Raw genomic sequence first — 24,617 nt, 5'->3', positions numbered from 1 at the left:
CTGGTCACAGGCCTCCAGTCTGAAAAACAACCCACCACCCTCTGTCTTCTACCTTTGAGCCAGTTCTGTTTCCAAATGGCTAGTTCTCCCTGTATTCCGTGAGATCTAACCTTGCTAATCAGTCTCCCATGGGGAACCTTGTCGAATGCCTTACTGAAGTCCATATAGATCACATCTACTGCTCTGCCCTCATCAATCTTCTTTGTTACTTCTTCAAAAAACTCAATCAAGTTTGTGAGACATGATTTCCCACGCACAAAGCCATGTTGACTATCCCTAATCAGTCCTTGCCTTTCCAAACACGCGTAAATCCTGTCCCTCAGGATTCCCTCCAACAATTTGCTCATCACCGACGTCAGGCTCACTGGCCTATAGTTCCCTGGCTTGTCATTACCACCCTTCTTAAATAGGCCACCATGTTTGCCAACCTCCAGTCTTCCGGCACCTCACCTGTGACTATCGAGTTTAAAAGGGAGAAAACCGGGAGTACAACTAGTACTTCCTTTTTAAATAAGGGAAACTGTGTGGGTATGAAGGCTGAGCTAGCTGGAGTATATTATAGTATGAAACAGTTCAATAGAGGAGTGACAGATACTTTACAGCAGTCAAAATCTAACCCATGCAGGATTAACTAAAGTAGTTAGGGAAAGCATCAAATGCAAGGGAAAAGCATACATTTGGGCAAAGGTGCATGGCAGACATGATGACTTATGAGAATACAAAGAAAAGTAGAGAATGATTAGATTAGATTCCCTACAGTGTGGAAACAGGCCCTTTGGCCCAACAAGTCCACACTGACCCTCTGATGTGTAACCCACCCAGACCCATATTTACCCCTGACTAATGCACCTAACACTGTGGGCAATTTAGCGTGGCCAATTCACCTGACCTGCACATCTTTGGACTGTGGGAGGAAACCGGAGCACCCGGAGGAAACCCGTGCAGACACAGGGAGAATGTGCAAACTGCGCACAGACAGTCGCCTGAGGCGGGAATCGAACCCAGATCCCTGGCGCTGTGAGGCAGCAGTGCTAACCGCTGTGCCACCGTGCCGCCCCACTGTGACTAAAACGTTAATCAAGGCAAATAAGAGTGAGAGAAAGCTAGTTAAAAATGGATAGTATGAACTGTAAATGTTCTGCATTTGGATTTCCAAAAGGCATTTGACAAGATTCTACATGAAAGGTTATTCAGGACACACAGTAAGATACAAACACAGACAGAAGAGTAAACAGAAATAGGTCTTTTTCTGATTGGCAGGTTGTGACGAGTGGGGTCCCACAGGGATCTGTGCTGGGCCCCCAAGTTTTTACAACTGACATCACTGACATAGATGAGGAAAGTTCAGGCATGATGGCAAAATGTACAGATGACACGAAGATAGGTCGGAAAGTATGTTGTGAAGGTGACATAACAAGGGCGCAGACTATTTTTAGACAGGTTAAATGTGGCAGATGGAGTTTGATGTGGGATAACGTGAAGTTGTTCACTTTAGCAGGAAGAATGAAAAAGCAGAGGATTATTTAATCAGTGAGTGAAAGACTGCAGAAGGATCCAGGTGCTCTAGAACACAAGTCAGTAAAGGCTTGGATGCTGCTACAGCAAGTGACTAAGAATGGTTAATCGGATGCTATCCTTTATCATATGATGAATTGAAAGCAAACGTAAGGATGTTATGCTTTAGTTATAAAAGGAATTGGTGAGGCCACATCTTGAGTACTGCGTGCATTTGTGGTCTCCCTATTTAGAGAGTGGTGTAAATGTGTTGGAGTAGTTCAGAGGTGGTTTATGAAAATGATGCTTAGAGAATGATTGAATGCCTCAGAGGAAAAAGTTTAGACAGACAGGGCTTGTTGTTACAAAAGTTTAGAAGAATATGGGGCGATTTGATGGAGGTTAGAAAATCCTGAATGGCCTCAACAAGGTGAATGTGGAAAGGATGTGGGTGAGTCCAGAACAACGGGACACTATTTTAAATTTAGTCCTTTTAACGTAGGAACAAGAGAGGAAACGTCTTCTCTCAGAGAACCATGTGACTTTGGAGTTCTGCCTCAGAATGCAGTGGAGTTAGAGGAAATTATATACCTCAAATATCAGAAGTTTAACTGTATTATCGCATACTCTACGATGTCCAGGCAGTCAGTTGAGGGTGCAAGTGAGATGGGTTTCTGCCAGTAAGTTTTACGTTAGCAAAGTTGCATTATTTAAGTGATTTATGCCGCAAATAAAGTATAACAGCGACGTGTATATCCCCTGCATTACAGTTCTATTACTCAGCGTGTGTTTTTAATTTGGATTATGTGGACTGGAATACTTGATCAAATGGCATATTCAATCTACGAGCGTCCCATAGATGCTGGTTAATGAAAAGCTTGCTGTACATCCTTAAATGAGACAACAAAAATTGGGGAGTTTCTCTTTGAATATAAGAATATAAATATTGGCTGAGGAGACAGGCAATGGAAAGGCAGCGCGATTACCCACGGGAATCATCACTGTCCTGTGGTACAATTGTGGCTTCTGCTGGTTCGAAGGACCCAGTTCGCAGTACGTAGTCAGTGCTGAGTGCCATTGTGTTTACCCAGTGTGCATGGCCCTGGAGTGTTCTGCACATAACCCCCTGAAAACAGATCACACATACAATTTATAAAACAGTGACCAAACTGGCCCCTGAATATTTGTTCTGTTTTGTTTTGCTAAGACCTTAGTATACAGTGGAGCACATTCACAACATCAAGTGTGCAATCAGTATGTACATATATGCTGACTGTGCACAAAACAATTTAACATAAAGTGAGTTTTGAAAAGATTTGTAGCTCAGGTTGAGGTTCTGGATGTAAGTTTGCTCGCTGAGCTGGAAGGTTCATTTTCTGACATTTCATCACAAGATAACATCATCAGTGAGCCTCCGAATGAAGCACTGGTGGTATGGCCCACTTTCTATTTATGTGTTTAGGTTTCCTTCGGTTGATGACACCATTTCCTGTGGTGGCGCCATTTCCTGTTCTTTTTCTCAGGGGGTGGTAAATGGGATCCAAGTCAATGTGTTTGTTGATAGAGTTCCATTTGGAATTGTCATGCTTCTAGGAATTCTCATGCGTGTCTCTGTTTGGCTTGTCCTAGGATGGATGTGTTGTCCCAGTCAAAGTGGTGTCCTTCCTCATCCATATGTAAGGATACTAATGAGAGAGGGTCATATCTTTTTGTGGCTAGTTGATGTTCATGTATCCTGGTAGCTAGTTTTCTGCCTGTTTGTCCAATGTAGTGTTTGATACAGTTCTTGCAAGGTATTTTGTAAATGACATGGGTGTTCCGTTGGTCTGTCTGTAGGTTTTGTTGTTGAAGCTTGAATTATCATCAGGGTGCTGGCAGGTGGGACTAGATTGGGTTGGGATATCTGGTCAGCATGGACGGGTTGGACCTAAGGGTCTGTTTCCATGCTGTACATCTCTATGACTCTGTGACTCTAAGCTAGTGAACCTATGCCTTACAACCCATTTCACCTTCAACAACAAAACCTACAAAACAAAGCAAAGGTACACCCATGGGATCTCCGATATCAAGGTTCTTAGCAGAGCCTCAAGCAAACAGCTCTGCCAACAATCCAACCCAAACTTTGGGTCCGCTACGTGGATGACACCTTTGTCATCACTAAATGAAACAAATTAGAGGAAACCTTCAAGACCATCAATAATCTCCTTACTGGCATAAAATTCACTAAAGAGGAGGAAAAACAACAACAAACTGCCATTCCTAGATGTCACAGTAGAGCGAACAGCCAATGGAGAACTTCAAACCAGCGTCCTCAGGAAAACAACACATATGGACCAAATACTGAACTACAGAAGCAATCATCCCAATATCCACAAACAGAGCTGCATCAGAACATTACTTCAGTGAGCCACCACACACTGCAGCACAGAGGAACTATGCAGAGCAGAGGAAAATCACCTAAACCGTGTATTCAAAAAGAACGGGTACCCAATGAACACAGATTTCTCAGCAACAAACCCAAACAAGCAGGCAACACGCATCCAGAAACCCTAGCCACTCTCCCCTACATCAAAGACATCTCAGAAATGACTGCCAGGCTACTCAGACCTCTTGGCATCATGGTAGCCCACAAACTCGCCAACATGCTAAAACAGCAGCTAATGAACTTGAAAGGCCCTATACAGACAATAAACAAAACTAATGTTATTTACAAAATACCTTGCAAGAACTGTAACAAACACTGCATTGGACAAACAGGCAGAAAACTAGCCACCAGGATACATGAACATCAGCTAACCACAAAAAGACATGACCCACTCTCACTAGTATCCTCATATATAGATAAGGAAGGACACCACTTCGACTGGGACAACACACCCATCCTAGGACAAGCCAAACAGAGACACACACAAGAATTCCTAGAAGCATGGCATTCCAACCGGAACTCTATCAACAAATACATTGACTTTGATCCCATTTACCAACCCTGAGAAAAGGAACAGGAAATGACTTATCCACAGGAAATGACATCATCAACCCAAGGAAACCTAAACACATAATTAGAAAGCAGGCCATACCACCATTGCTTCATTTGGAGGCTCACTGATGATGTTACCTAGTATGGTGACGAAACATTGGAGAACAAAGCTACCAGCTCAGCGAGCAAACCTACATCCAGAATTTAACACAAAGCCCCCCTCTGAGCTCCAACACTGAAACTGATGCCTCACAAACAAAGAATTGAGAGTAAAACAAAGAACTGCAGAAATCTGAAACTAAAACAGTAATTGTTGGAGAAACTCAGCAGGTCTGGCAGCATCTGTGGAAAGAAAAACACAGAGTTAACATCTCGGGTTCAGTGATCCATCTTCAGAATTGAACATCTGAATGGTCTTCAATGACTTTAAAAAAAGCACACCTTGTTGCCATGACAACATACCCAGGGAAATTCACCTTATAGAGAGAATACACAGCCAGCAATTAGAATCAAATTGACAGGATAAAGGAAGGGTTGTGATGGGGTTGATGTACAGGAAATGGTTCCACACATAGTGAATCCAAATCTCGAGTCCAGAAATCTAATATAATAACTAATAAATCCAAAAAAGTCAAACCTTCATTTTCTAACCAACCTGTTCAGAGTTGCAATAATACAAATCTGGTGCAGGTGAGACATCCTGGCTCAGAGCTAGGGACATTGCCACTGCACCAAAAGAACCCGTTCAACTGGCAGATTCTTTTCTTAGATGCTCAGAGATGTTATAATGCATGTTGGAGCAGGTGGGACATGAACCTAGGAATCCCAGCTCAGAGGTAGGGACATTAGCACTGTGCCACAAGGTTCTAGAATTTTTTTAAAAAACACATTCAGCAAAGTTTCAATGAAATGAGATTTTGGACAGGCTGATGACCTCTCTGTCGTAGAATCCCTACAATGTGGAAATATGTCTTTCTGCCGAGTGAGTCCACACTGACCCCCTGAAGGGCAACCCATCCAGACGCAGACCCCACCCTATTCCCTTAAACCCACATTCTCCCACATCCAATCCACCATATCCCTGGATACTACTGGCAATTCAGCTTGTCCAATCCACTAACCTGAATATTTTTAGACTGTGGGAGGAAACCCATGCAGACACAGGGAGAATGTGCAAACTCCACACAGTGACCTGAGGGAATCGAACCCGGGTCCCTGGTGCTGTGAGCCACTGTGCCGTCCATGCGTTTTGTCTTTTGTTTGACATCTCTGAAAGTGGGTTTGTCAGATGGATCATCCCCTCAGCACTTATCGCTGAAGGTGATGCAAACACTCCAACCTTGTCCCTTGCCCTCATGTGCAGAGCTCCTCCATCACTGAGCCAAACAATTCACGAAATAAACTTTTTATTTAACCTAATTTTCTAATCAACCTGTTCAGAGAGATGTTATAACTTACCTCTGGAGCAGGTGGGACTTGATCCTGGGGCTCTCGGTCCAGGGACAATGACTTTATATATCCAATAAAGCTTATTATTGCTTTCAACTGTTTACTGAAACACCTACTTCATGCTGTGGAATCCTTTTTGCTTCCAGTGAGGAGCCGGTTCTCATGTTGAACTTGGGATATTGTACGGTGCATCTACAGCAGTTGGACAGTCTCAGCACTATCAACCCTCCAGCCCACAAACCTCTTTCCCCACAGTCCACAGATACCCCCTCCATAACACAAGACTGAATTAATTGCACAGAGTCTAGTATCCCGTCACCAAGTCACCCTCTATTTACATGTGCACAGTACATGGATTCTGACCAGCTAACTCAAGAGTCAGTCCTTAGTCTGAGGAGACTCTGAATTTCCTGTTTATTTATTTTTTTCTTTTTTTTTTGAAAACTTTACTCAATAATTCCACCACCAGGAAACCACCCAGTGAACCAGTAACACGGAAAGCCCAATAAGGGAAATGTTTATCTGTGTCTGCCAGGGCTCCCTGACTGTGGCTGTTAACCTGGCCCACGTTCCAGTCACTACAAAGACCACCAGCCTCTTTCACCTGGCTTTCGTACCGCTCAGACCACTGCTTCAAAAAGTGAACCCCACTCACGTCTTGGGCCCTCCACACTTTTATCGTTCTGTCCTGCGAGGAGGAAAAGATGAGCCCGTCACCGCCCCACTTCACACAGGTCACCGACTGCGTGTGTCCCGTCAGGATCTTATCACACAGTCCCAGCATCGTGTCCCAGATTCGGACGCTGCAGTCCTTGGACGCACTGGCCAGGTAACGACACTGTGGATTTCTGCCCGGACAGGCAAAACAAAACACAGCACTTTGTTAAAGAGCGAGAATCGTGCTTAAAAAAAAAAAATTGTACCTTTTTTTGTGAATTAAAACTTCATTGCTGTGAATGAGAAAGAAAGTCCAGTTAGGCACGGAGCCTGTCACAACTTTATCAGACCCACTTTCCCTTTCCCAACATCAAACCTGTCCATCCTGAGAGCATTAATAAATTTTGGTCAACGGATAGTAAGAATATCACGGAACTATTACAGTGCAGGAGGTGGCCATTCAGCCCAACATGTCTGCACCAGCTCTCCGAAAGACAAAAACCAAATTGCTCGTCCTCCTCCCTTCATGTTTTCCTTTTTCAACTAACATTGATTGAACCTGCCTCCACCACATTCTCAGGCAGTGCATACCAGACCCTAACAGCAAGGCAGTGCATACCAGACCCTAAACACTCTATGACCCTGTGTGTGTCATAGAGTTACAGAGATGTACAGAACAGAAACAGACCTTTTGGTCCAACATGTCCATTCCAACCAGCTATCCCAAATTAATCTCATCCCCTTTGCCAGCATTTGGCCCATATCCTGATTCCTGAAGAAGGGCTTATGCCCGAAACATCGATTCTCCTGTTCCTTGAATGCTGCCTGACCTGCTGCGCTTTTCCAGCAACACATTTTCAGCTTTGGCCCATATCCCTCCAAACTCTTCCTATTCATGTACCCATCCAGATGCCTTTTAAATACTGTAATTGTATCAGCCTCCATCACTTCCTCTGGCAGCTCATTCCATACACAAACCAGCCCAAGTTGCCCCTTAGATCTCTTTTTAATCTTTCCCTTCTCATCGTAAACCTATGCCCTCTAGCTTTGGACTCCCCCAACCTGGGAAAAAGACCTTGGCTATTCAGCCTCATGATTTTATAAACCTCTGTAAGGTCATCCCTCAGCCTCTGACGCTCCAGGGTTAAACGCCCCAGCCTTATTCAGCCTTTCCCTGTAGCTCAAATCCCAACAATCCCAGCAACATTTATGTACTTTTTTTCTGAACTTACCCTTTCAAGGATAACAACACCCTTTCTACAGCAGAGAGACCAGAATTAAATGCAGTATTCTAAAAATGGTCTCACTAATGTCCTGTACAGCCACAACATGACCTCCTAACTCCTATACTCAGTGCACTGACCAAATCTAGGTAAGTATACCAAACACATTCTGCACCCTATCTTCTTGCAACTCCACCTTCAAGGAACTATGCACCTTTTGTTCAGCAACACTCCCCAAGGCCCTACCATTAACTGTGTAAGCCCTGCCCTGGTTTCCCTTATCAATCTAAACTTAAACTCCATCTGCCAATCCTTGGTCCAATTATCAAGGTACCGTTATACTCTGAGATAACCTTCTCCAGTGTCAACAGTGGTATCTGCAAACTTACTAACCAAATACCTTCTATATTCACATCTAAATCATTTATATAAAACGAAAGAAAAAAGCAGTGGATCCAGTGAAAAAAATTTTTCACGTGTTTTTTGGCATCTGTTATGTATCACTTTGAATCTGTGCCAGCTTACTGTCAATCCTTTCTTGAGGGGCAACACTTTCTTCCACTTAGTGTCCACAATTCTGAATGCATCTATCGGATCTCCACATCCCCCAGGAAAACAGCTCAAACTTTTTTAAAATCGACCTTCACGATAGGGGTCCTTCATCCTTGGATTCATTTTTGTGCAGCTTTCCTGCATTCTCCTCCAAAGGTGTGTGCAGTTCAGAGTTAGACAGAGTACTCCAGCTCAGGCTAAGCAAGTGTTTTATGCAACTTGTATCATTATATAAAGGTACGGAGCAATACAATAACATTGTATGTTGCCTTGAGTGTAACAAGTGTGAGCCCTCAACACATTTTATAAACTATAAGCAACAATTCTCGTGTATCCTCAATTAGCTATGACCCACTTTGCAGTGCTTCTAAATAATGCATTATCGCTCGTTCAGTACAGCAAATGGAGGGGAAATTATCTGTCCCAAAATCTCTACTGCTCGGAAGCAGTTAGTCACTCATTGAAATTGCGGACTCAAGGACTTCAAGCACAAAATTCTATGCCAATAGTCCTGTGCAGGTCTAAGAGAGTACTGCACTGTTGGAAGTGCTACTTTTCAAATCACTGAGCTACAGTGCTGATCACCATCTCAAGGTGGATGTCCTCGAGTTGTGGGCCACTGAAGTTAAAAGTGTTGTCGAAAGGACAACTGTTCGAAATCTGGCTATATAGTTCTTTATAAATTATTTACTCACATGTGCAGCGGTTCCCAGCAAAGATATGTAATCCATTTCGAGTGTCCTGTCAGAACTTTTCCAATTTGCTTGCCGGTCCTGGGATCCCACAGGAATATCTGAAATTAAACAGGCAATGTACAACTTCACCCAAAAACACACGACTTACTGAGACTTCAGAAACCACCCACCAAAAGCTTCTACTCCCAGATTCCAGCTTACTTATTCAGGCCTCACTCAGAGTCCTGTTGTTTTACTTAGACAAGCAGGGTGTTCAAGAGAAATGTAAAATTCATGGCCATATTTTGAAATGCCTACTTTTTAAACAGCTCCATCTCCCTCTTAAACAGGGATTAGTTGCTGAGACAGTCAATGGAAAGCTTAAGAGTGAAAAAATAATTAATATCCAATAATTAACACTGATTGACAGTTTGATAAATGTAGACAAACCCTAGAGGGTAATTTTCTTTCTTTTAAAGATTAAATACCTGACTATTCTTGCACCCAGAAGCCAGTGTTTTTCCATCAGGAGACCAGGCAATGCTCAATACCCAGTGCTTGTGACCTAAGGGAAAAGAAATGAAACCCTTTTCAGGCACATTAGTTCCTGTCCATTTTGCCAACTTTGAATTATTAATGAAAGACACATCGCTCAAATGGAAAATTAACTCATCCACTGTAACTTGTCGGAGTTTCATTGGTTCATTAATAATCGCAAGGGCTCAATCTCATTTCACTCCTGCCATAAAAATTGCACTGAATTAAAGAAAGACAGATAATCAAAGGCAAGGCACAGAAATGGTGTGAGTTAAGAGGAAGTTTAAACTGCAATTGCCAGAGTGGGACCATTACTGCCTTGAAATTGAGTTTTCAATTGAACAAGATTAGAGTTGTCCACAATTTTAAATAGGTTGATGCCTCATTATAAAGTAACAGTATTGGATTCACATAAAAGTTATGTCTTCAAATGGCAATCTTCAAAGGGGCTCAATCCAACGTTATTAGGTCTTTTCACGCTGGTTAGTAGAGCAGAAATTCAATACTGAATATAAAGAAGAATTGGTATTTATAAAGTACATTCATGATCTCAGCATGTTTCAAAGTGCTTTATAACAACAATCTACTGTTTTTCTGTGTTGCCACATAGGAAATGCAACAGCTAATTAAAGCACAGCAAGCTCCCACTCACAGAATTGTGTCAATGACCAGGTCACCAGCTTTTGTTTTGCAGGGTGTTGATTGAGAGATTGACCATATCACCGTTAGTAATTCCCCTACATTTCACCTCGGTATAATGCCCTGGGATCCATCACAGAGTGCAGACAGGACCTTGATCTCACATCTCACCTGAAACATGGAACTGACAATGCGGCACACCTTCAGGCGCTGCCTGGATTACAGTGGGCCATAGCCTCAGGAGTAGGTCAGTCCTCCTGACTCAGTAACACCTGATGAGCTACACTTGACACAACACAGGCTATAACACCACCTCGAATCTCAAAACCAGCCGGTCATCTTTTTGATAAATATCACACTAATCACTTGGAAGGTAACGCTGGGGGAATGGAACCATCTCTGTAATTGCTTTGCACCATGCACTGGCAGACAGTGATTCCTCTATCAGCTGCACATGAGAGTGACTTCCAGAACCAGATTGTAATTGGTGTGCTAACGCTAATCGCGACGCACAGAACTTTGGGGTGACTGCATCTGCACACAGATGTTCAGTTTAGAGGGAATACTACTTGCAGCTTGAGACTAACGGGGGTTTCATATAGAGTTAAACCTCCTCTATTCTGTGCCCAAGCTGTTACAGTGCTTCAGTCCCAACTGGAGAAAGAGCGCCACCTGCTGCATTTCAAATGACATTGTTGAGATGGGAAAGAACATCGACATGCCAGGTTTTAATTATAAAGAAGATAATATGGGTGGGGGGTGTATCTGGGTCACTCTGACTCTTGTGGCTGTGTCCCTAGCTCTGTACTATGAGACTTAGACTCAAGTCCCACCTGTTCCAGAGATGTGTAACAACATCTCTGAACAGGTCGATTAGAATTTTCTTTATTAATAAAAAGTGCACCTATACAGCGATATTCAAAACCGCTTCTGATTCGAGCCATAGCTCATTATGAGAAAATGATTAAAATTGCTCGGCACGCGCATGCTTGGAAGATTCTAAGATATTCAAGTTAGAAATGTGAAGTTAGCAGCTAGACAGTAAATACCATTGTGGACTAATATACTGAAAATTAACTGAACAAAAGGAATGGTGGGGGGGGGTTAGGTTACTAAAATTGGATACAAAATTGATGAATGGCAGGAACCACGCAATCGATGGATTTTTTGGGGCTAGGAGTGGGGGTGGAGTGGAATTCCCCAAGGGTCAGCATTGCTTTTCTTCATATATATTAACAATCTAGTTCCTCGCGTTCAGGGCAATTTTGAAGCTCGTAGATGACACAAAGCCTGGAAGAATTTTAAACCATGAGAAGGATAGTGTGGAACTCCAAAAGGACAATGACAAGTTGGCAGAGCGGCTGGATAGGTGACAGATAAGACCCAATGCGATGAAGTGTGAGGTGATGTATTTTGGAAGAAAAAATATTGAAAGACAATACAGAACACAATAAAGGGGATGTTGGAGTGGAGGGGCCTGGGTGTATGTACACGAAGACCACGGAAAGTGGCAGGAAAGGTAGAGAGAACAGTAAGTAAAGCATACAGCGTCCTTGGCTTTATTGATGGAGAACAAGAGCAAGGAGGTGAATTTGACCTCGTGTGAGACAATACTCAGCGAAGTTTTGTATACAGTTCAGGATACCATCTTATAGGAAGGATGTGAATACACTGGAGAGAGTGCAGAAGCAGTTCATAACAATGATGCCATGGATCAGGAACTTCAGTTTCTGTTTAAATTGGATAAATTGGGCCTGTCCTCCTTGGAGAGAATACAACCATGAGTGGCCTGCATAAAAAAGAAAGGAGAAAAGGAAAACTATTCCCACTCATAAAAGAAATAAGAAAAAGAGAGCACAGATTTAATGTGATGTGGAAAAGTAGTAAGGGTGAAGTGTAGAAATCTTTTTCAGTCAGTGAGGAGTTAGGGTATGGAATGCACTGCCTGGAAATCTGGTAGAAGCATGTTCAAATTAAGGCATGCAAAAAGGCATTATAGTTGGGTACAAATAGTTTGCAACGTTGCAGGGAAAAAGCAGAAGATTGACACAAGGTAATGACACTCAATTCACGAGATAGAGCCTCCTTCTGTGTTGTGACATTTCGGTGAATGCGAGAAAATAAACAGACTGGTCGCTTGAATCCTCAGTCTTGCGTTTCAGGAGAAAAGGTTATTGCAGATTGGGTTTAATTTAGATAAATGTGAGGTGTTACATTTTGATAAGGCGTACCACAGCAGCACTAATACAGTTAACAGTAGGGCCCTGGGAAATGTGGCCGAACAAAGAGACGTAGGGGTGCAAGTCCATAGTTCCTTGAATATAGAGTCACAGGTGGACAGGGTGGTGACAAAGGTGTTTGGTATGCTTACCTTTATTGGTCAGAACATCAAGGATAAGAGTTGGAACTTCATATTGTAGCTGTACTGGACATTGGTGAGGCCACTTTTAGAATACTGCATACAATTCGTGTCACCCTTCTACAGGAAGGATGTTATTAAACCTGAGAGCATGCAGAAAAGACTTACAAGGATGTTGCGAGGGTTGGAGGATTTGAGTTATAGGGAGAGGCTGAATAGGCTTGGGGCTGTTTGCCCGGGGACATCAGAGACTGAGGGGTGACCTTATAGAGGTTTAATCATGAGGGGTGTGGATAGGGTGAATAGCCAAAGTTTTTTTTTGAGGATAGGGGAATCCAAAACTAGACGGCATATGTTTAGGGTGAGAGGGGTAAGATTTAAAAGGGACCAGAGGGGCAACGTTTTCACCCAGAGGGTAGTGCATGTCTGGAATGAGCTGCCAGAGGAAATGGTGGGGGCTGGTACAATTACAACATTTAAAAGGCATCTGGATAAGTATATGAATAGGAAAGGTTCAGAGGGATATGGGCCAAATGCTGACAAATGGGATTAGGTCAAAGTTGGAAGGTCTGTTTGGTGCAGACAAGTTGGACCGAAGGGTCTGTTTCTGTGCTGCATGCCTACGACGCTAAATGCTACTAACTTAATCAAGCTACAGGTACAAGCTAACAAATTAAGTCATTGTCCTCTGGTCTCACTCCCCAGTATTGTTTGAAAATGTTCTGATGTAAGGCTGGAAGGGAGGCCAGTCACCTTCCCAGGAGGTGCTGCATGCATCAGGATTCCAAACCAGACAGCAAAAATCTGGGACCACCCACATTGATGTAATGGTCAAGACAGCACAGCAACGCTTCTTCCTCCTCAGGAGGCTAACCAAATTCAGCATGTCGAGAAGAAACCTCAACAACTTTTACAGATGCACCATAGAAAGCATCCTATCTGGATGCATCACGGCTTGGTACAGCAACTGCTCTGCCCTGGACTATGAAGAAGATATAGAAAGTTGTGAACACGGCCCACACCAATCTCCAATCCATTGACTTCATCGACGCTTCTTGATGATGTGGAAAGGCAGCCAACATCACCAAAGACCCCTTGCACCCTGGTTATAATCTCCTCCAACCTTTCTGTCAGACAGAAGATACGGTGGGCGGCACGGTGGCACAGTGGTTAGCACTGCTGCCTCGCAGCGCCAGAGACCCGGGTTCAATTCCCGACTCAGGCGACTGACTGTGTGGAGTTTGCACGTTCTCCCCGTGTCTGCGTGGGTTTCCTCCGGGCGCTCCGGTTTCCTCCCACAGTCCAAAGATGTGCAGGTAAGGTGAATTGGCCATGCTAAATTGCCCGTAGTGTTAGGTAAAGGGGTAAATGTAGGGGTATGGGTGGGTTACGCTTCGGCGGGTCGGTGTGGACTTGTTGGGCCGAAGGGCCTGTTTCCACACTGTAAGTAATCTAATCTAATCTAATCTAATCTAAAAAAAAGCTTAAACCCATGCACCAATAGGTTCAAGAACAGGTTCTTCCTCGCTTTTTTAGAATTCTGAATGGACCTCTCAAATTTCAAATCTAATATTGATCTTGATTTTTGTGCACCATCTTTGCAGCCGTAACATTGCATTCCTCGCTTTGTTCAATCACCCCATGTTTGGTATGATCTGCCTGGACAGCACGCAAAACGTTTTACTGTACCTTGATGTGTGACAATAATAAATCAGATCAAATCAAAAAAGTTGTGTGTTGTGTTGGAAAGAATTGTGTAACTCTCAAAGTGAACTTGCCTTTACATGTGAACTGAGAGGTTTCTGTTGACAGATCCCAGAACCGCACCGTAGTGTCCCCTGATCCACTTGCTAGATACCTTTAAACATCAGAGACAATGGGTCAATACTGCACACCGTATGCCATTAGCACCATGTACATTCAACTACACCAACCATTAGCAGTGCTACACAGTTAATAACAGAGGTGCAGTAGACCATTCTACATATCAAATTCAGCTTCGCCTCTCAAACAGATCATGGCTGATCATCTCACCACTATCTCCACATCCATTAATGTCATTAGTATCCAGAAATCTATTGATTGCTGTCTGAAACATACTCAGTGACAGAGCTTCTGCAGCCTCTGGGATGGAGGATGCCAGAGATTCACCACCTTCTGTAAAAGGAAATTCCTCCTCATGAGACTAAGTTCCCTGGTTCTGGATCCACTACTCGGGGAACATCATGTCACGCCAGGTAAGTTTCAATGACATATGACACAACTTTACAGCAAGGGATGTCATCTGAAGAATTACTTCCCGGGTTTCTACACAGACCTGATATTAAGTTCAGATGGGCACCCAAAGCTCTCACGTCCCCTGCCCAAAAACACACTTACTGTGTGAAAAACTCGGGCATTTTGAGAATGTCAGAAAGTATCATGCATTACTACGTTATGCATTTTGCATAATATTATGCATTACATTATGCATTCCTACACAAGTGCTTTTGTTTAAACTTAAGCAAGGGAAGGTGGGTTTTAATACTTTTTCATATTATTTTTACAGACAATGAAGTGCCTTTGAAGTGCAGACAGTTCAGAAAAGATTTACCTTACCAGGATGTTGCCAGGAATGGAGGATTTGAGATATAAAAATAGACTGGAAAGGCTGGCACTTTGCTCACTGGAACGTCGGAGGTTGAGGAGTGACCTTTTATTGAGGTTTATAAAATCATGGGGAGCATATATAGAGTAAGTGAAAAGGATCTTATCCCGAGGGTGGGTGAGTTCATAGCCAGGGGCATATTTTTGAGGTTGGAGGAGAAAGATTTAAAAACGACATATGGCACAACTTTTTTTGTTTACATGGAGAGTGCTTTGTCTATGGAATGATCTTCCAGAGGAAATGGTGGATCCGGGTACAGTTACAACATTTAAAAGACAAAAGATAAATCCACAAACACAAAATGTTTGGAGAGTTATGGGCCAAACATAGGCAAGTGGGACTAGTTGAGTTTGGGATTATGTTGGGCATGGACTGGTTGGACCGAAGGGTCTGGTTCCATACTGTACGACTCAGTGACTCCATTGCTGAAATGTGGGAACTATGGCAGCCAATATGCAGACAGCAAACTCACACAAACAGCAATGTGTGAATGAGTTTTTGCAATGCTGGTAGAGGGGTAAATACTGGGTAGGACAGAGGATAAATTCCTGGCTCCTCTTCAGAATAGGGGGTCTTCAGTATCTACCTGAGCAGGCACTTGAGACTTTGATTTACCATCACATTTCAAAGCCCTGAGCAGGCTGGGTAGAGTAGATAGGGAGAAACTGCATCCACTTGTAAAAGGAACAAGAATGACAGGGTAAAGATTTAAAGAGATGCATGAAAGTGCTAAGGGTGATGTGAGGAAATGATCTAACTCAGCGAGTAGTCAGGGAACAGTGCCTGGAGACTGAGGCATTCAAAAGGGCATTGGATGATTATTTAGAGTCACTGAGTCATCCAGCACAGAAACAGTCCCTTCAATCCATGCTGACCATAATCCCAAACTAAATACTACCTGTGCTTCGTCTATATCCCTCCAAACATTTCTTATTCTTGGACTTATCCAAATGTCTTTAAAACCTTGTAACTGCACCCACATCCACTATATCCTCTGGAAGATCATTCCACACACATACCACCCTCTGTTTAAAAAAAAAGATTGCCCCTCATGTCCTTTCTTTTATCTTTCTCCTCTCACATTAAAAATGTGCCCTCTACTCATGAAATCACCCACCCTAGGAAAAAGACAACTGCCATTCACTTTATCTATGCCCCTCATGATTTTACAAACCTCTATAAGGTCGCTCTCAACCTCCTATGGTCCAGTGAAAGAAGTCCCATTTATTTGGATAAAAATTCAGGAGACTGGGGTACGAGGCAATGATGCTAGTTTAATAAGCCCATGCAAGTATGATAGGCCAAATGGCCTTTACCTTTGCATAAACCTTTTATCATGTATAAGAGTACATTTCTAACAGTGCAGCATTCCCCCAGTACTGTACTGGAGTAGCAGCTTTAGTTTTTGAGCTCAAAACCTGTAACAGAACTTGAAGCAGGATGTTTGTAATTGAGGGATCAGAGAGCTACCAACAGGGACACAGCTAATGTAAAAGGAACAGATTCAAATAATTTTTCTCTTCAAGAGACTTGCCTCCCAGTTGGACTGAAGGCCACTGAAATGACCGCTTCAGCGTGTCCTTCCAAAGAGCTGGTACAACGCGTCACAGCCCGAACCCGAAACACAGCCTGCGGTTGGTAAATAATGTCAATAACATTTTCCGTTTCCACCTTTTGCTCTTGCAGTGTCTTCTCCAGCGAGGTGACAATCTCAGTCTCATGCACAAAGAAGGCCAACGGCGGGGGGTCATCCTGAAATCATCAGAAAATGCAGTTTCATTTATTTACCCCAGTGGCCACCCGCTATCCAATGGTTCTACTACAAATCAACAATGATCAACAACAAAGTACTTTCATACCCACAACCTCGGTCACCCCAGACTGACAAGTACAGCAGATACTCAGGTACCTGCAAATGCCCCAAGCCCCTCACCATCCTGACCTGGAAATATATCTCTATTCCTTCAGCGTTGCTCAGTCAAAATCCTAGAATTGTCTCCGAGTGGGGAAAATTAGGGATGGGCAATAAATACTAGGCCCAGTCAGCGACACCTACATCCTGTCAATCAGGATAAATAAAAAATGAACCACTGGTCATCAATCCTGACTGATACAACTTCTGATTACTCATGTAACAAAGATAGTTAAAAGACAGTGATTTTCCTCCCCCTTGTGTCCTTGATTAAGAGTTCAGCTTGCAGGCCTGTTTTCGATTCCTCAAAGTTGAACTCTGACAGTGGGAGGTGTCTGCCTTCCTATCAGCACTCCCCCAGTGACTGTACAGCCCTGATAAAGTCTGTGCACGTATTCACAGTCACGACCTCATGTTCTATCAGACTGACATAACCGGGTCATGTGTAACTCTCTGGGTAGCACTCTTATCACGGAGTCAAGTGTTGAGAGTTCAAACCCATCCCAGGGGCTTGAGCACAAAAATCTAAGCTGACACTCTATTGCAGTATTAAGAGAATCTCTCAATTCTTTGTCCATACTGAAAATTCCTTATCAAAATTTATTTTGCATATCTTATTCATTCATTGGAAAAGGCACTGCTACCTCACAGCGCCAGGGACTCAGGTTCATTTCCAGCCTCGGGCGACTATCTGTATGGAGTTTGCACATTCTCCCCGTGTCTGTGTGGGTTTCCTCCAGGTGCTCTGGTTTCCTCCCATAGTCCGAAGATGTGCAGGTTAGGTGGATTGGCCAGGCTAAATTGCCCATAGTGTCCGGGAATGTACAGGCTAGGTGGACTGGTCATGGGAAATTGCCCGTAATGTCCAGAGATGTACAGGCTAGGTGGACTGGTCATGGGAAATTGCCCATAGTGTCCAGGAATGTACAGGCTAGGTGGACTGACCAGAGGAAATGCAGGATTACAGGCTCTGGGGAGGGGGGGGGAGTGGCACAGGAGGAAGAGGAGAAGGTGCTGAGCTGCCTTCTTAAACCATTCCAAAAACCCAATGGCTATAGCATCGGTCAGCTCCTACACATTTTTAAAACATGTTCGCATGTGTAATGACACACCTCTGGGGCAGGAGGGACTTGGCCTTCTGGGCGAGAAGGGGGATACTAGCACTGCACCATAAGACCCTCACTATCCAAGGCCTGGGTTTGCTTCAGAGATCAATCAGGTTCAGGTATCTTCAGATTGGTGCAACTTAGACCTTGTGCCTGTCTTGTGCAGCACAGGTGAATCCTCTGTTAACTCAACTCCTGTACGTTTAACACATACAGCTGAAAACACACAGCCACGATTGGAAGTGGGAAGACATGCAAGAGTCACAGTAAGTGCCATGGTACTCCACACACGACAGTTTAAAATGTGAAATGATCTTACCTTTGCCAACAGAACATTGCACACAAGCTGCAACTTGTCTGGGGTTATGTCAACTGGAACGTCTAAAGGTGCCCCCAGAGTCTCCCCGCTCTCATCTTTGAACTGTACCAGCAGTCGCTGGCTGCCCTCCTTCATGGCTGGACCCTAAATAAGAGCTGGAGAGGAAAAATGGAGAGAGAAGCCAATCAACCATCAAGGGCTGTGAAAACTGCAGCACTTGTAATCATTTTGCAGATCTATCAGCAAATCAACTGATCGGGCCAAAATCAGAATGGTCTGCATGAAAGAAGGTCAAATTAAAATGAAAGAAAATGCGGAAAGCTGCAACAAAAAGGGATTCGGGGTACTTGTGCACGAAACACAAAGCCAGCACACAGGTGCAGCGGGTAATCAGGAAGGCTAATGGAATGTTGGCCCTTATTTCAAGGCGGTTAGAGTATAACAGAGTGCTATACAAGGTGCTGGTGTGAGACCACATCTTAAGTAATGTGAGCAGTTTTGCTCCCCCTTATAAGGGAAGGTTTTGTTTCAGTGGAAGCAGTTCAAAGAAAATTCACGAGGATGATCCCCAGTTAGACAGGTTGGGACTCTACCCATTGGCATTTAGAAGAATGAAAGGAGACCTCATTGAAACCTACAGGATTCTTAAAGGCCTTGACAGAGTAATTGCTGAGAGGATGTTTCCACTCATGGGAGAGTCCAGGTCCAGAGAGCATTGTCTCAGAATAAACTGAGATGAAGAGGAACTTCCTCTCTCAGAGGGTTGTGTTCCTCTGGAAATCCTTGCCTCAGAGAGCTATGGGGGGCACATACTGTATGCATACTTCGGGCAGAGACTGATCAAGAGTCTATCAGGGACTCAAGGGTTACAGGGAAAGGGCAGGGAAGTGGATGTGAGGAATGTAATATCAGCCACAATCCTATTGAATGGGAGAAGAGGCTCAGAGGCCAAATGGCCTACTCTTGGTTCCTGTTTGTTATGCCTTATTTTGGTCACTTGATCAGAACTGAAAAGTTACAGAGAGCTCTTTGAGAAGACCAAAATGGAGGAAGCACGTGGAGGCGTCAAACTGGGAACTGCTGGATGACGGATGTCACAAAGTGGTTATGTACAGTGAGGGAAGGTACAAGGTGGATGAGTTGCCCATACCATGACAACTGAGCTTTTGGCAGTAGCAGCATAATGGTTGGCAGGAGAATGTTATTTTTAACAACGGCCCTCAATCTGAGGGCCAGCACAGGCACAATGGTGAAAACTCCCAGAACATTAATCACAATCTAATATTAAAAGGTTTGTTAATCATAAAATGCTGCCTCACAGCAGGAGGTCTTTAGTTGGGTAGACTTTAAACCTGGTGAGCAAACACCAAACAAGCAGAGTGCTTTGTTCAGAGCGGTGTGGAGCTTCCTACAGATTGGCGAGGTTACATCCACACAGATAAGTGGTGAGTATTTCATCCCAATCCTGATTTGAATCCTATTCGCGGTGAAGAGGCTTTCAGGGAGGGATCAGGATGTCAGATTTTTGTTAAACTGACAATAGTTCAATCTGCTGCCCGAGTTGCAGTGTTTACTGAACTAAGTATCTTTATGCTGCATCACAGAATAGAGTCCAGTTCACAGAGTTATGTGGCCGGTGAACCTGGTTCGCCCGTTGCTGCCTATCAGGTGAATGAAGGCATACTGTATGTTACTGGGTCACAGGATCCATATATAGGGGCTGCACAAACACTGAACTCAAGGAGAAAATCAAAAATTAACAAAAAAATGAGAACTCACACCAAAGAACATAAACTAGAGCACAATTAAATGAAACAGGTTAAGTTCCACAACTTCACGAAGCCCCAAACATTACAAAGCGTTCTCATTTGTCAAAAGGCTCTGTATTTAAGTCCTGTTCTGAACACAAAATCTAGGCTAACATTCCCAGTGCAGTACTGACAACAGTGATGAGTACTACCGACAGAATTGAGCACAGCATCATCAAAGGTATTAACTTTCAGAGAAGACATTAAACCATGCCCTGGTTAATTCTCTCCCATAAAGCATTCCATGGCACCTTGAAGATTGACAGGAGAAAGCGACCCAATGTCCCGGTCAATATTTTTTCCTCAGCCATCATCACAAAAAAGAACATTTTCCTGGCCATTCAAAGCTGTTTGAGAGATGGTGCTGTGCTTGGATTCATAGAAACCCTACAGTGTGGAAGCAAACCATTCGTCCCATCAAGTCCATACCGGTCCTCTGAAGAGCATCCTACCCAGACTCACCCCTGACCCTATCCTGCATTTCCCAAGGCTAATCCACTTAACCTGCACATCCTTGGACAGATTCTTTGCCATGCTTCCTACTGTACGGCAGCAATTAGTTCATTTAATCAAAGAACATGCTCTTCAGCTGTTCATAAGTAGCAGAGTGCTCACTGTTTGATGCGATTCCACATTTGAGCAGCTACTGAACAATCACAAGTGCACTAATAGCTACACTAAATGAATTTAAATCAGTTAATATCACTGGAGATTTTAACATGGTGCATTTACACTTGCTGGAAGTAACTTGTATTTATACAAGCATCTGCAATCCTCACTATCTCCAAGTTTATACACAGTGACCTAGTCTCTGCAAACAAAAGGAATATGTTCAAGACTTATTCCTTTTTGGAATTACCTGGGAGATTGGGGAGCTTAAAGTTTGCCATTGCTTTCTATATGACAACGATCCAACCAATCAAAACCAACTGACTAACTCATCAGCTCCCTTTTCTCCTGTGTATAAATCATTGTGATTATTTGAAATTTGGCATTCTTGCATTTATCCTGATGAGCACTAAACAAAAAGCATTGGCAACATGGCTCTAATCTCAGCAAGATTACTGCCCAGAAGTTCATCAACAAATAAGTGTTCTCCACCATTCCAAGCTGTCTATTAAAAACAATTTTTGTCTTAAACTAAGTGATTGACTTCTGTAATGTCCCATGAGTTTATGGAGTGAGCAGCTGATACATTCTGAGCAGATGGATACAGTTACGTTTTATGTATTGTTGATTCATCATTAGCTGTAACCCATCACTGGTATTCTCTAATCACCCATTGGAAATGGTGATGAACAACCTCATTGTACTGCTGCAGCCCAGTTAGTGAGGGTGCACTAACACCACTGAGAGAGAGGGATGTCCAGATCTTCCAACCTAGCAAAGGAGTGGCTAATATATTTTGCCCACGTGAGGATGGGCAACCACAAATGTGTGTCCCTTGGGAACTCCAGTTCCCAGGATCACAGGGCTCCAGCCCGAAACGTCGATTTTCCTGCTCCTCGGATGCTGCTTGACCTGCTGTGCTTTTCCAGCAACGCACACAACTCTGATCTCCAGAATCTGCAGACCTCAATGTCTCTTATGCCTACTCTATTGTCTAGTCTGGCTCTATGAGCTAGCGCCAATCTCCTACCTTCTCCCCATATCCCTGCACACCATTACCACCCAATGCAGTACTCTCTTTGAGTACCTCAAAAGAATTGTCCATGGTCAGATTTGAATCCAGATCCATGGGACATTAAAACAAAATTGCAGATGCTAAAAATCTGAAACAAAACAAATTGCAGGAGGAACTCAGCAGTTCTGGCAACATGTGGACAGGAAGCATAGTTAGTGTTTGGAGTCCAGTTGTGAAGAACTGGTCTTGAAACATCAAACTCTGCTTTGTCTCCACGAATGCATGCCAGGCTGCTGTGGAGTTTTCTATTTTAGCTCCACAGAACATTACTTGGGTCTCGAGAAGCTGATGAAAAAGTCTGGGGGAAGGGGAAGTAAACTCTCAGGTGTGCAACACTGAAGCGAGGGGATGGAAATTGTTACAGTTTCAGAACGTGGCAACAGTAACAATTCAGATTGTTACAGTTACAGGGTTCTACTGCACAGCCCAGCAGCCAGGTAAAGGAACACACCTGAGAAACAAAGGATCGAGAAGGGGGGAGTCTGCTGGAGATGCAATGATTAGAGTTTTCAGCAGTGGCCTGGTGAAAGGGGATTTTCCCCCCCCCAGCCCCCACCGTTATTAACCCGAGAGTGACTCCTACAGCTGAAGGAATTCCCAATCAGATCCCCAGCATCAAGCATTCACATTCAACAGCAAAAGCAAGACTGACTGCAACTTACCTTTAAATCCCGAAAAGCAACAGCACATGGACTGATTGTGAACCTGGCAACTGTCCAAAACCCGACCTGACAGGGAAGGGGTAGCAAGAGTCTCCGCTTTCAATCTTCCCGGAGAACAGACTACGGCGCCCCCTCGGTCTGTCCGAACTGGGAGGCCAAACAGCAGCTAGGATTTTGTTTCGATTCAAGCTTTCCTCTTTAGGAAGAATTTCTCAATTGTTCTTTAGCATCTTCGTTTTGGCTGCCAGAATAAACTTTTTTTTTTAAAAAAAAAAGCAATCAAGATAACAATGTTTTTCAGTAGACAAGCAGGAGGCTGGAAGAACACAGCAAGCCAGGCAGCATCAGGAGATGGAGAAGTCAATGTTTTGGGTATTAACCCTACTTCCGGACGAGAAAGGTTGGAGGACTAATTTCCACTGCTTAAAGAAAAATAACAATGTATTTTCCTAACAGAACGCAAAACAAAAACTATTAACAAATCCAAGTTCCTTTCCCTGAACCAATTACTATCTGACTCCAACTCTATAAAAATGCTGCTCCAATAATAATTATTAAACTTACATTAAATTAATCTCAAGTCCACACAGTCTCTGTCTTCTCCGCTGTCTTCAGTCTTCTGTCTACTGATCTCCCTGGATTGTCTTCTTACTTTTTACCGTTTTTAACAGGAAAAAGTACCTTTAATACCTGAAACATTGACTTCTCCAATTCCTGAAGCTGCCTGGCTTACTGTGTTCTTAGAACAAAGAAAATTTACAGCCCAGGAACAGGCCCTCCAAGCCTGAGCCAATCCAAATCTACTGTCTAAACCTATTGCCCAATTCCTAAGCATCTGTATCCCTCTGCTCCCCACCTATTCATGCAACTGTCCAGACTTATTTTAAATGAATCTACCGTGCCTGCCTCTACCACCTCTGCTGGCAATGCGTTCCAGGCACCCACTGACCTCTGTGTAAAGTACTTGCCGCTTGTATCCCCCTTAGACTTTTCACCTCTCACCTTGAAAGGGTGACCTCTCGTTATTGAATCCTTCACCCTGGGAAAAACTTATCTCTATCTATCCTGTCTATACCCTTCATGATTTTGTAGATCTCAATCAGGTCGCCCCATCTCCTTTTTTCTAATGAAAACAAACCTAACCTACTCAACCTCCCTTCATATCTAGCACCTTCCATACTAGGCAACATCCTCTCCAAAGCAACCACATCCTTTTTGTAATGTGGCGACCAGAACTGTACACTGTTCTTCCAGCCTCCTGTTTGTCTATTTGGATTCCAGCATCGGCAGGTTTTTTTTTGTCTCTAACAATATATTTTGACAGGCGACCTCTTTGCAGATCACATATTTTCTGTCCATAGAAATGATCCCGAGCTTCTAATTGCCTGCCACTTCAACACACCACCCTGTTCCCTGGCCAACATCTTTGCGTCAGGCTTGCTGCAGTGCTCCAATGAGGCCTAGCTCAGGCTGGAAGAACAGCATCTCATTTTCCACTTAGGGACCCCGTAGCATTCAGGATGCAACATCGAGTTCAATAATTCTCAAACCTGAATACCTTCTTCTGTGTCCTTTATTCAACCCTAACCCCAGGACCTGTCATGACATGAGCTGCTTTCCATTTTCACCTCCTTGTAATCCCCATTATCAGCTTTTCTTTCTTTGAGCATGCTATTACCCCTCTCTTTGACCCCTGACTGTTATTTTCTCTCCATAGGCTCCATCTGCAGGGGATAAGCACATTAAAAATGTGGAGCTTATTCAAGGAATAGCTCCTGTGTGTCCTAGATAAGTATGTACCTGTCAGGCAGGGAGGAAGATATAGAACACATGAGCCGTGGTTTACTAAGGAAGTGGAATCCCTGGTCAAGAAGAAGAAGAAGGCTTATGTTAGGACAAAATGTGAAAACTCAGTTAG

The 24,617-nt window shown here is 43.5% G+C and overlaps 2 protein-coding genes across 2 annotated transcripts in view; one reads left to right on the top strand and one right to left on the bottom strand.

Moving 5' to 3' along the window:
- The window catches only part of nle1 (notchless homolog 1 (Drosophila)), a 33,532-nt gene extending 10,726 nt beyond the window's left edge, over nt 1-22,806 (bottom strand). The window contains exons 1-8 of the mRNA XM_043718174.1: nt 22,700-22,806; nt 18,546-18,700; nt 16,743-16,960; nt 14,340-14,419; nt 9,515-9,591; nt 9,048-9,145; nt 6,576-6,768; nt 2,485-2,620 (exon numbers count right to left, since the gene is read on the bottom strand). Coding sequence (XP_043574109.1) covers nt 2,485-2,620; nt 6,576-6,768; nt 9,048-9,145; nt 9,515-9,591; nt 14,340-14,419; nt 16,743-16,960; nt 18,546-18,680 — 937 coding nt within the window. The 5' untranslated portion in view covers nt 18,681-18,700; nt 22,700-22,806. The remainder of the gene's footprint in view (nt 1-2,484; nt 2,621-6,575; nt 6,769-9,047; nt 9,146-9,514; nt 9,592-14,339; nt 14,420-16,742; nt 16,961-18,545; nt 18,701-22,699) is intronic.
- The window catches only part of LOC122563925 (aldehyde dehydrogenase family 3 member A2-like), a 55,026-nt gene continuing 50,318 nt past the window's right edge, over nt 19,910-24,617 (top strand). The window contains exon 1 of the mRNA XM_043718179.1: nt 19,910-19,990. The gene's annotated coding sequence lies outside the window, so the exon portion shown is untranslated. The remainder of the gene's footprint in view (nt 19,991-24,617) is intronic.

Source organism: Chiloscyllium plagiosum, chromosome 28 (genome assembly GCF_004010195.1).
Source record: "Chiloscyllium plagiosum isolate BGI_BamShark_2017 chromosome 28, ASM401019v2, whole genome shotgun sequence".
In the NCBI taxonomy this organism is placed as follows: Eukaryota; Metazoa; Chordata; class Chondrichthyes; order Orectolobiformes; family Hemiscylliidae; genus Chiloscyllium; species Chiloscyllium plagiosum.
This window is presented reverse-complemented; position numbering and strand designations above follow the sequence as displayed.